The sequence below is a fragment of the Prionailurus viverrinus genome, chromosome B2 (assembly GCF_022837055.1).
Source record: "Prionailurus viverrinus isolate Anna chromosome B2, UM_Priviv_1.0, whole genome shotgun sequence".
Lineage (NCBI taxonomy): Eukaryota > Metazoa > Chordata > Mammalia > Carnivora > Felidae > Prionailurus > Prionailurus viverrinus.
Genome location: NC_062565.1, coordinates 33,488,361 through 33,501,333, shown reverse-complemented (window position 1 = coordinate 33,501,333; position 12,973 = coordinate 33,488,361). Strand labels below are relative to the sequence as shown.

Sequence of the window (12,973 nt, the reverse complement as noted above, 5' to 3'; positions counted from 1 at the left end):
GAAACGAGAAGCTGAGGTTAAGGCCATTCTTGCCATCTTTAGCTGACATGCACACACTGAAAAGGCTTTTTCCCTACTTCAGCAGAAGACTTAAAATTTTCCACTTACTACCCCAAATGCTGTTCATGTGAAAAAGTAACCAATTGTGCTATTTATTATTTTAATCAACAAAAAGCTCTACAAGTGTTAGATTTACCAAATCTTGCACATGAAAACTTTACTAAATAAAGGCAGGGTGTCCAAAGGGACTCACTCCATAGCTAAGGGGGAAAAAATGTCATGCAGAAGAGGGCATGCTAAAGAGAGAATGAGTTAGAGAAATACAACTGGAATACTCATCTCTTTTATGATGCACAAGGAATACAGAGGGGAGAAAAAAGGGAACACATTTTTAACTAAAGCAGTTGACAATTTTATTTTCACATTTCACGATACAGATGGAAATTGCTTTTTTTTTTGTCCCACTACTCCCTTGCAAAAACTATTCTCTGTTTGATAGGAAGGGGGAGCAAGTCTTCCTTGTCATGCTGTTAGAAAACACCCAGAGTCACAGCACCATGATCTCCTGGTGAAGAACAAGTAATATAAAATGGATATAAAGAGGTTCCTGTCTCTCCTTATCTGTCTGGTCGAGTCATTCCTGGCCGAGTGGGTACCATCATGGGACGGGCGGGAGGTCTCATCATTGGGGGCCCAGGCATCATTGGCATGTGGCCTCCCATAGGCGGCCTCATTCCAGGAGCTGCAGGATAAAACAAAGAAAAGGGAAAAAGAGAGTCAGAAACTACTACTTATGAGAGCTTAATGGGACTTCAATTAAAGACAAAAAGTAGCCCCCCTGCAAAATGCTGGAAGAAAGACATACTTGACAGAAGAAATGCGACAAATTCATCACATCTGTAAATTACTTAGACATTCTCAAACAAAGAACAAAGGTCAACACAAGAACCATATGGGAATCATGATCTAATGATAGTAAGGGGGAACTATTAATAGAGTGCTTTCCAGAAACCACCAGGGACACTAGTTCCCTAAATTGACCTTTTCTCACTCAGGGAAATTCACAACTAAGTCACATGTTACCCAGTCAGCTCTCTTAATCAGTTCTATCCACCATATAACCAGGAGCTATTTCATGAATGTACACAGGCACAGAGGACAATCTTACCACTAAGCGTTTGTTCGGAGTTGTAGGAAAGGTGAGCAGGAGGCCCATGCTGAGAACCTGTTAGTAACCATACTTCGCTCAAGTCAAGAAAAACAGGCAATAATGTGATTTACAACAATTAGCACACACACACAAATCTAATTTTTCTAATTCATTTTAGAAACTGTTAAGGACTTTTCTGAAGTGTCCCATCAATACACCAGCCAAATAAATGAGCCAGGGAAGGGAGGGCAAGCAGAGGTGGGGGTTGGGGAGGAGTACAGGCAGCTTCACAGAATTGGCAATATTCTACTTCCTCAGCTGAGTGGTGGGTTCATGGGTATTCATTTTATTATTATGCCTCATGGTTTTCATGTTATAGATCTTCTCTTCAAATATAAAAATTTACTTAATTACTTACTAAACCATTTTGATGAAAGGTTGGTAATAGTTCAAGAGAAAACTATATTCAAAGCCGAATACAGCCTTATCACAAAAAGTAAAACACAAGTATATGCAAAGACACAAAATTCAACAGGTACAAATGTTTTTAAGATCAATTTCAAAAGGAACAGAAAATAATACTAAACTTCTAAGGATCTTATTAAAAACCCCAACATAACATAACCTATATTCAGCATTTCCTAGAAGAAACTCATCTAGACCAAAGACTGAAAACGAGGCACCTGAAAACTTGTTTACTTTGGTCTCCACAGTACATTTGCTTTCAATCAGTTGCCAACACTGGCAACTAAGAAGTCTAATTACTAGTAAGTCTAGATACCTTTTTCCAACTTTTTGTTATGGAACTATTCAAACATACACAAGAATGAAAAAAGTATAATGGACATCCATGTACCCGTCATCCAGCTTCCATCATTATTCACCCATGGCCAACGTTCTATCTCATGCCAACCCATTCTTATCCTTGCCCACCCTGAACTAATTATTTTAATTCAAATCCCACAGTATTATCTTATCCTGGTGAAAACAACAAAATACTCAGGAGAACTGGCAACACCAAGCCTGCATTCTCAAATGTCAACTGCAGGCTGAAGCTAAGTTCTAGAAGCCTTATCTTTAGGTGTGTCATGCATTCCCAGTTCGCTATATCCCTAAACCCTCTAGGAATTTGAATTTGTGACCTTGATTTAAGAATGCAAAAGAATAAATAAACGTTGAAAAAAAAAAAATCTTTAAAAAAAAAAAATAGAAAAAAGAAAAAAGGGGCGCCTGGGTGGCGCAGTCGGTTAAGCGCCCGACTTCAGCCAGGTCATGATCTCGCAGTCCATGAGTTCGAGCCCCGCGTCAGGCTCTGGGCTGATGGCTCAGAGCCTGGAGCCTGTTTCCGATTCTGTGTCTCCCTCTCTCTCTGCCCCTCCCCCGTTCATGCTCTGCCTCTCTCTGTCCCAAAAATAAATAAACGTTGAAAAAAAAAAATCTTTTAAAAAAAAGAATGCAAAAGAAGGGATGCCTGGGTGGCTCAGGTCATGATCTCAGGGTAGCAAAACAGAGCTCCAGGCTGGGCATGGAGCCTGCTTAAGATTCTCTCTCCCTCTTCCTCTGCCTCTCCTCCACATGCAGAGTGCACACAGGCTCACTCTCACTCTCAAAAAAGAGGGGGAAAAAAAAAAAGAATGCAAAAGACGTCATCTAAATCACTTTGTTTTGGCTTCCTAAGGAACTCTTACCTATACTCTACTCCTATCATTCTAAATGATACCCGTAGCAAGCACAGTGAATGCTTCTAGCTAAAAAGCTACTCTATCTAATACCTCTGCACCTTGTCTTACCAGTTGAGTTGTAGGCTTATGTCTATTGTATTTATTCTTATTATAGAATTTAACTTCTGCAAGTCAACAAAAATGAGTATATAAAAAAGAACTGTTTCCATGAAACTATGTGGATATTTAGAAAAACAATTATCCCAAAAAGTGCTCACAAATTTGATAGGTGAGAGAATTATAAAAGATTGGAAGTAGATGGCCTCACAAGGTTTCTAACCTTGAAAGAAATAGAAACTAAAGTTGGTAAAGAATGCATTATGGGTACGGTTTATCGGTTTAGGCAAGAAATATACGGTGCTCTAATCAGTAGACTCGTTTCAAAGCAAAGGCCCTGACCAGGTATCAGAAAAATCTGCAAATTAGTATATATTTATGTTTATGTTAAAATATAATGTCTGAGGTGGGTTTTTCCCCCTTTCCTGAATAAACGACTAACTACAGGGCTAAGGCCTTTTTCATACACTAATTTGGCCTAGTTAACTAAAGATTGAATCAGCAACAAGAGCACCGCTCCAGATCAAAACTGAAAAAAGTAGCAGTACAACTATTTACCTACCTTATCCCCTTTGGAAAACCTCAACTACCTTTCTCTTCATTATAAATGACCACAAGTTGGGAGGAGGCAAGGAAACAGGAGGGAGGGAGAAGGAAAAAAAGGCAGCCTTATCCCATTTTTAGTAGCACAAGGCCTTTGGATATCATCCAATTATACTGCTAAAACACATATTTATTTTTCTTTATCATTACGGATTCACCAAGTTTAGTTTACTGCAATAATACATTTAGACAATGTATTAAGAATTCCATTTAAAAGGAGCACTAAAACACAATGGAGCATCCTAAAAGGAAAGAGATTCAAACTTACCAGGTCCCACTGGCATCATCCCAGGAGGAGGAGGGCCCATCATTGGCATCATGGGAGGGCCCCCCATATGGGGTGCTGGCATCATACCAGGGCGAGGAGGACCCGCTGGAATAACGAATGGGGGCTGAGTTTAAGATATGCTTACATATTAACATTTCCTCTTCTATGAAACTAGTAGAGCCTCATGGCCCAGCCCAAGTTCTAGAATAGTAGACTTCTTATGGTTTCTTTTATAACAGTAGATCCACAAAAATCAATATGCCACAAAACTTTATGACTAAAAAACAAGGACAAGACTGCCTAGACAGAAGTATAAAATGAGGTCAGCACAGGTTAAAAAAAATTCCAAAAGTTAAAATATTTTTTTAAAGGGTATTATGCCTTCTGTAGAGTTCCTGACAAATTTAAGCCACAAGTACGTAATTTCAGATCTGTTTTTAAGAAAATCAAAACGTCCGCGGCTCCTGGGTAGCTCAGTCAATTAAATGTCCAACTTTGGTTCAGGTCATGATCTCAAAGTTGGGGAGTTTGAGCCCCACATTGACTCTGCTGTCAGCACAGAGCCTGCCTCGTATCCTCTGTATCCCTCTCTTTCTGACCTCTTCCTTGCTCTCTCTCTCTCAAAAATAAACATTAAAAAAAAAATTTTAAATATATACCTTCTTTTACTTAAAAACAATCAAAATCTTTAAAAGATTTTTTGGAAATACACAGATGTGTATGCAGAGATATTCCTGATAGCATCATTTACAACACTTTGGAATAACTTAAATGTCCCACAATAAGAAAATGGTGAGGTTAATTATGGCACATTCATACTACAGGTTATTCTACTATTAAAAATAATGGGGTTGGAAAAAAAAATTTTTTTAAATAAATAAATAAAAATAATGGGGTTGGGTGCCAGCCAGCCAAGATACAGAATAAGACAGACAGGTAACCTGACAGCTGCTGTGACCCAAGGCCTGACCAGCCCCAGGATGGTGGAAGCCCAAGAAAGGTTTGGTGGGCCATTAGTTGTCTACCTGCATTAGTGTGCAACTATTATAAACAGCCCACTTCTGTTCCTATCCGTGGCTACTTACAGGACTGATTTTAGGTTTCTGAATTCAATTTCAATCCTAAGCCCTTCCAGGAGAGCCACGGAACTTATGGCCTAGTTATCTCCTTCTGTCATTTAGAAACAAAAAACCTTCTCGGAGAAGAGAGGCCTTTGATTCACCCCACTTTCAACTGTCCAATTCTTGGTTTTCCCAAGGTGTATATATTTGTGTTAGGTGGGTTAGGAGATAGGAAGAAATGCTGAAGAGTTGATCCGCTACACTTTAATCTTTCAGTGTTGGGTTCAGAGCAATAAATAATTTAATGTACTCATCAACACCTCTTCATATATTAGCTCATCTAATCACAGGTACATTCTGACCTTTCCACTGAATCAACTGTCTTGAACCCGCTTGGGATGTCATAAATACAATATCCTAGTAATAATGCAATCAGAAGGTAACTCTGTAGACATTTCAGAAATTATACCACTGATGTTTTCTTTTACTGTCTATGTATTCATTCAACGGGCATTCAAAAGCCAACTGTAAAATAATCCAACAAAATCAAAGGATAATCTGCACCCCCTTAAATTATAGCTGTTAAGATAAAAACTCCATAAACTTACGGAGACTAGGGGGAGGTGGAATCATCGCCCCTGCAGGAGGAGGAGCAGAGAATGGAGTAGGAGGAATCTTTCCTTGCTGAAATGCAGCAGCTTTGGAGAAAAAAAACACACACTAATAAGAACTCAACAACCCATTTACGAAAATATCCCTTTTCTTTCATTTCACAATGATTTCACTCTAAAAAGTATTCATTTAAGATTACTACATCATGGCCTCTACAGTTTTTAAATCAACTGTAAGTACTTACCAGCAAAAATTACAATTAACTGGTTTACTGCTTTGGGTTTTCTAACCTATATTTATTTAGTCAATATTCCTATGGCTGAATTAACTATGAGAGCCTGGAGTGAAGACCTCTTACCTACCAATGTCTTACCAAAGACAAGCAATCATCTTTAATCTGTAGATGTGGTTTACAACCAGTTTGAACCATTCAGTTTTGTTTGAAAAATGTTGGGGGCGCACCTGGGTGGCTCAGTAGGTTAACCATCTGACTCTTGGTTTTGGCTCAGGTCATAATCTCACAGTTTCATGAATTCAAACCCCACATCTGGCTCTGCGCTGACAGCACGGAGCCTGCTTGGGATTCTCTGTCTCCTCTATTTCTGACCCTGCCCCCCTCGCGCTCTCTTAAAATAAATAAATAAACTTAAAAAAAAAAAAAAAAAAAGTGTGATACCTGCCCAAAGGTCAGGCTTTACAAAACTTTCCGTCATTATGGTTTACCAGTTTCGAAATTAGTGTACTGAGCGAAGAGACATGAATGAGAAACCAAAGATTTTAAAGAGCCCACCCTGAAGGAAGGTATGATCTTCAAAAATGTCCAATACAATCAACTTTTTTCTTTCTGACAATATGAAGCACAAATGAAAAGAAATTGAAGATCATTTATTTGGGCTTTACAAAAAGTCACAAATAAATACTTAAATATATACTCATACCATACTGGAATTAAAATTAAAAATATGCTGGGGCGCCCGAGTGGCTCAGTGGGTTAAGCGTTCAACTCTTGATTTTGGCTCGGGTCATGATCCCATGGTTCATGAGATCGAGCCTGTGTCAGGCTCCAGGCTCACTTCTTGTGTCTTGAACTCAATTAACCTAAACAAAAATTTTCCTAATTAAACAAAAAGAGTATGGCATGTCCAACAGAGGTCCAAAACATACCCAGATTATTGTGTCACATCAGCTTCCTTTTTGAGCAGTTGTCTTTGTCAGGACTACAAGACTAAGAAACTGAGAGTCTCTCAGAGTCTTTGAAGGTTAACTATAAACCCACCTCTCACCTTTTCCTATTACAAAAGGAAAATAGTTCTAAAACCTATGATCACTACAAGGAAGATTTTACATAAATTGGCTACAAAATCTGGTCCGTGTCAATAAAGAATCATTAGGCAATTCATTCTTCTCTGCCCCGCTTCCCAATGTAATCAATACCTGATTGCTCTAACCTCAACAATTAATATTAATGTGTTCCTATATCCCCTCAGAAACTAATGACCTTCTAATTCTTTCATTCAACACACCAGAATGTTCCTATTTATCAGTCAAAATGAGTTGCTTCTGTGCAAAACAACAGAGAGACAGGGATGAGAAAGAATGGGACCATTCTCCTGCATCAGAACAAGAGACTGAAACATACTTGTTTTGTCGATCAGGCTCTGGGCTTGCTCTTCCATCCATTTCTGATAGTAGTCTTTCACATTCTCTTTGTGTTTCCTACCACTGCAGTGTGTCTTTCTCACAGATGGCTGTAAAACAAAAAGGTCAGATCAGTCGCAGAAACAAGTTTCCCAAACTAGAAATTTTATAAAGCCTTTCCTTTATGTAAGTAGCCTGGCTACCTCTAGACGCTTAAGCTGGGTGCTAAAGCATTATTTATAAACATCATCCAATAACACACTGTGGTAATTTATCTACTATATTATCTAAACCAGAGGTCCGCAAACTATGGCCCACGGGCCGGCCACCTGATTTTGTAAAACAAATTAGTGGAACACAGTCACATCCGTTCGTGTATGTACTATTTTTTTCCCCTACAAAGCAGAATTGAGTTACACTATTTTTTTTTCCCTACAAAGTCATCACAACAAAAACTATATGGTCCACAAACTTAAAATAATTACAATGTGGCACTTTAAGGAAAAGTTTGCAAACTCCTGATCTAGAACATAATGCCATTTTAATGCCCTTTCTTAAAAAAAATTTCTTTTAATGTTTATCTATTTTTGAGACAGACAGAGATGGAACATGAACAGGGAGGGTCAGAGAGAGAGGGAGACAACAGAATCCGAGGCAGGCTCTAGGCTCTGAGCTGTCGGCACAGAGCCTGATGCGGGGCTTGAACTCATGGATGGTGAGATCATGACCTGAGCCGAAGTCGGATGCTTAGCCGACTGAGCCACCAGGCGCCCCTTTAATGCCCTTTCTTAGGTCATTCTATAGCAAAATAATATAGTCCACATACATCTAAATTATACTGTTTATAAGAATATCTTCCTTTAAATGACTATGGGTCTAGAATACAGACTATGTGAATCACATACAAACTTTTGTCTCTAGCCCACTAATCCTTTTGTTCTTTAAGACCTTTACCAAGGTAAAACTGATATAAGATAAACTCCACACAGTTATAACCATATGTTTAAGTTAACATTTATTTAACACTTACCACATACCAAACACCATGCTATGCAATTTACAAGCAGTATCTCAATCATGTTACAATCACATGTTCATGGTACAATGGAATATTAATCAGAAAGAACCAATCACTGATACAATATGGACAAATCTCAAAAGCATGCTCAGCAAAAAAAAAAAAAAAAAAAAAAAAAAGAGAAACACAGAATATATACTATAAAATTCCATCCATATCAAGTTTTAAAACCAGTAACACTGATCTTTCATAATAAAAACCAGATCAGTTGGGGCCAAGGGTACAGGGTACTGACTGCAAAAAAACACAAAGGAATTTTCTGGGGTGATGGAATGTTCTATTATCTCAATGCACACAGCCAACTGTTAAGTATTTGCCAAGTCATCACACTGTACACTTAAAACATATGCATTTAATCTAACATAAAGTATAACTCAATAGAACTGATTTAAAAATCACAAGGTTGGGGGCGCCTGGATGGCTCAGTTGGTTAAGCGTCCAACTTTGGCTCAGGTCATGATCTCGTGGTCCATGGGTTCCACGGAGCCTGCTTCAGATTCTGTGTCTCCCCCTCCTTGTCTCTCTCTGTCCCCACCCTGCTAGCGCACTGCCTCTCTCTCAAGAATAAATAAACTTTGGGGCCCCTGGGTGGCTCAGTAGGTTGAGCGTCCGACTTCGGCTCAGTCATCATCTCACAGCTCGTGGTTTGAGCCCCACATCAGACTCTGTGCAGACAGCTCAGAGCCTGGACCCTGCTTGAGATTCTGTGTCTCCGTCTCTGTCTCTGCCCTTCCCCCACTCATGCTCTGTTTCTGCCTCTCAAAAATAAACAGTAAAAAAATTTTTTTAATTAAAAATATTGTAATTTAATTTAAAAAAAATTTTTAAAAAGCCATTTCTGATTACAGCCTCATTAATGTGAATTTTTATGGTACATAATCAAATGTGTCAACACTTGGAAGATTTGTGTAACTGAGTGAACCAATATTCCAATATTCATTTTCCATATGACCAGAGCATGTTACAAAATCCTGTCTGGTAAAAGATTCACTCAAAGTGCAAGACAGACCAACAAGTTTTGATGTAGCAGAGTGTGAAAAGTCTGATATGGTTTAAGTTTCCACACTACAACTAACCATGTGTTGAGTCTGGGTGTAGTAACATAAAGTATTAAAGAATATCCACAATTATCTAAAAAGGCTAGTAAGGTACTCCTCTTTTTTTCCAACTCCTTATCCACGGGAGGCTGGATTTTTCATATAATTGAACCAAAACAAAGTGCAACAAGTTTAATCCAGAACATAAGAATCCAGTGGTCTTCATTAAGTCAGACATTACAGAGGTTTGCAAAAAGGTTATAGCAATGCCATTCTTCACACTAATTTTTTCTAAATAGCTATGTTCCACTTTTATTTTACTGTTATTATTTTATATGTAGGCTCCATGTCCAGTGCAGAGCCCAACGCAGGGTTTGAACTCACTACCCTGATATCAAGACCTAAGCTGAGATCAAGAGTCAGTCGCTTAGCTGACTGAGCCACCGAGGAAGCTCCTATTTTTCATTTTAAAAGGTTATTTGTATCACAGATAAAAAGCTTGTTATTGTTACTTTCAAATCAATCAGTATTTTTAAAATTGTAGGTTTTAAATACAGCAAATACAGAAATATTTCAAATACAGCAAATATTAATAGTTAAGTCAATATAAGCCCTGTAACTTTAATTTTTTTGAGAGAGAGAGAGAGACAGAGTGCAAACAAGGGAAAGGCAGAGAGAGAGGGAGACACAGTATCTGAAGCAAGCTCCAGGCTCCAAGCTGTCAGCACAGAGCCCTATGTGGGGCTCGAACCCATGAACTGTGAGATCATGACCTGAGCTGAAGTCAGATGCTTAACAGACTGAGCCACCCAGGTGCCCCTTAAGAACTTTTTAAGAATTTTTTTTTAATTGGTAATTTTTGGGGCGCCTGGGTGGCTCAGTTAGTTGGGCGTTCGACCTTGGTTCAGGTCATGGTCTCATAGTTCTGTCAGTTTGAGCCCCGTGTCCAGCTCTGTGCTGACAGTTCAGAGCCTGGAGCCTGCTTCGGATTCTACGTCTCCCTCTCTCTGTCCCTCCCCCACTCATGCTTTTTTCTCTCTCTCTCAAAAATAAACATTAAAATAATAATAATAATAAAAGAACTCAGTAATTTTCAAGAGTGTAAAAGGACCACGAGACAAAAAATGTTTGAGAGCTGCTGGCATAGAAACCCTAAAGTTATACTGCCTAGGCTCTTCTTCCAGCTCTGTACAACTTACTGGTTTAGTAACATCCAGTCGGTCATTAATCCATACTCTGCCTCAGTTTCCTCCTCTGTAAAATGGAGATAATGCTAACCATATAGGCTCATCATGAGCATTAAACAACATGATACAGGTAAAGCATCTGGAACACTGCCTGACACACAGTAAATATTCAATCTTAGTTGTTATTATTTGTTAAGCAGTTTTTAATTAAATAGAAGTACAGCACTCAGGTTTTAAATTTGGGCATTTCTTTCCAGTTTAATCAATCAAATGTCTGAATGCCTTGTCACAATCAACTATTTGAACTTTAGGACACGTTCCTACAATTTTTACTGGTCATAAATTTTCTGCACCTTCAATTCTGCTACAGTTTTATCATTTTGGGTCTCAACTCAAAACACTAACTGCTGGAAGGCCAATCATTCCAAATTACGAAACCAGTTACAGGAAGGAGGCAGGAAAAGAAACCCAGGTTATTTTTTCCAAGCAGGAGCACTTAAAGCTCAACAGCATGAAAAGCACACATTTATACCCCCCCAAAATCTTATCTTTCACAGACAAGGTGTTTTGAAACTGAAAAGAAACACTACTTACAGAGTCATGGGTGAGGTATGTGTCGCAGTAGTCACAATAAAACCTGGAAAGGGGTGGAAGATAGAGAAAAAGACGACAACCAGTTAACAGATGCCCATCCACGTGGGCAGTTCAACGAAGGTAAAATATAAAAAGACCTATGCACGACCCCAAGACGTCAATCTAAGCGACCTGACACAAACCAGGCTTTTCTGTTGCGTTGCGCGGGGTCGACCTACACAAACCGAAAGACGACAGTATCCAGAACTCCCGGGCTCCCTCCCCCACACGCCCTCGCTTCCCGGGAAACTTCAAGAGCTAGAATCCGCTCTGCACTCCCCTTCCTGGGCCACAATGGCGACCGTAACCGCGAACACCCCCAGATTCGAGCCCCCACTCACTTAGGCATGTTGCTTTGCAGACCGTTGGCCACTCCGTCCCGCGCCACCCGGAAGTGACGCACACAACAAGCGCCGACGCCGCGGAACCGATGAGTCAAATGCGACTCCAGGAACCCTACCCAGTCGTCCAATCCGCCGCCGCGCTGCGCTGCGACCGCCTTACCCGCTGCGGCCGGTCGAGGGGCGGGGCTTTTCTCTTCATCCCGTCACTTACAGCTAGGCGGGAAGGGGTGCTCGAAGGGTCCCTGCGAGGTTCAATCCACGCTCATGTAATCCTGATTCTTCATGCTTCCCGGAAGCATGGTGTTCATTCTTTGGACGACTTTCTAAGGATCGCCTGCTATGTGCCAGGCCCTGCTATAAATGCTGAGAGAAGACAGCAGTGAACGAAACAGACAAATGTCCTGCCCTCGTGGAGTAGGCCCTAGGAGTTGGGGGAGACAAATAATAAAGTCAGTATGTAGTAGGTTAGATGCAGTCGAGTAGAGGAGGAGTGGGAGTTGGGGAGTGATGCAAGGAAGAGAGAATTTCAACTTTAAATAAGACAGCTTGCTGAGAAGGTGACAACTGTGAAATAATAGGTTTCCTAAAGCAATAAGCTTGGTGCCAGCGATTTTACATGGCGTCTCTTTTTTAAGTCTCATTAACCCTAGGAGATGATAGAACCCCCAGTTTCAAGTCCCATCTCCCGCTTCCTAGCCTTGCTGCTTGAGAAAGTTATCTAATCTTTCTGAGCCTCATTTTCCTCGACTGGAAAATAATGGGTAATAATTCTTACTTGTGGGGCTTAAGGAACGATTAAATGTGAAAATGCTTGTAAAGTGTTTAGGGCAATATCTGTACATACTAAGTCCTCCACATATGACAGTTATCTTTTTACATAAGAGGATATTGATAGAAGTATCTTGTCCACAGATCTAACCTGTTCTGGCAACAGGGCCAAACTTTCAGCCTGGTCAATCAGACTCCCACATGGCCTGACCGCTCAGAAAAGGGGAATAAATGTTGGGAATGGAGAGGTAGAGCTTTTGATTCTACTGTTCCATATTCTCTGGTGGTGGAGTTGCAACCAAAATAATAATAATTGCTACCTTATTTGAATGTTGACTATGTCCTAGGTGCTTTGAATGCATTAATTTATTTGATCTATTCAATAATCCTATTGTTCACATTTCAAATGGGGACACTGAGCTTCAACAAGGTTAAGTGAACCATAAAGATGATTTCCTCTCTTAAAAGTTAACTGCAGGATGAAATTATCAGGCTTTCACTACTCTAACAGTGGTCAATGTTAGCATTATTGATGGTGGAACAATTGGGTATTACGTATCTCCTGCTAGGATGCTAACATTAAATAGACATAGTCAACTGTGACCTATTCTTAACAAAAGTGTTCCACTTGGATCCAATCAAGTTCTAGGATAGACAAGAGGATCAAGCTAAAGAAAGCAAAAGGCAGCAAACAACCAGAAGGTGGGAGAGTCTCTGGGACAAAGGGCCCCTTTCTTTCACCAAGTCAAGAAAAGATGTCATTCTAGATTAAAATGTTTTTAACAGACATAACAATCAGATGTAGTATACGGTTCA

The 12,973-nt window shown here is 39.8% G+C and overlaps 1 protein-coding gene across 1 annotated transcript; it reads right to left on the bottom strand.

The window, feature by feature from the left end:
- Nucleotides 1–388: 388 nt before the first annotated feature.
- On the bottom strand, nt 389–11,592 carry SNRPC (small nuclear ribonucleoprotein polypeptide C). Its single transcript, XM_047860597.1, has 6 exons — nt 11,387–11,592; nt 11,007–11,049; nt 7,112–7,220; nt 5,469–5,558; nt 3,800–3,904; nt 389–742 (listed from the first exon to the last, which is right to left on the bottom strand). The coding sequence occupies exons 1-6, from the start codon at nt 11,392–11,394 to the stop codon at nt 618–620; spliced, it is 480 nt and encodes a 159-aa protein (XP_047716553.1). The 5' UTR covers nt 11,395–11,592; the 3' UTR covers nt 389–617.
- Between the last annotated feature and the right edge of the window lie 1,381 nt (nt 11,593–12,973).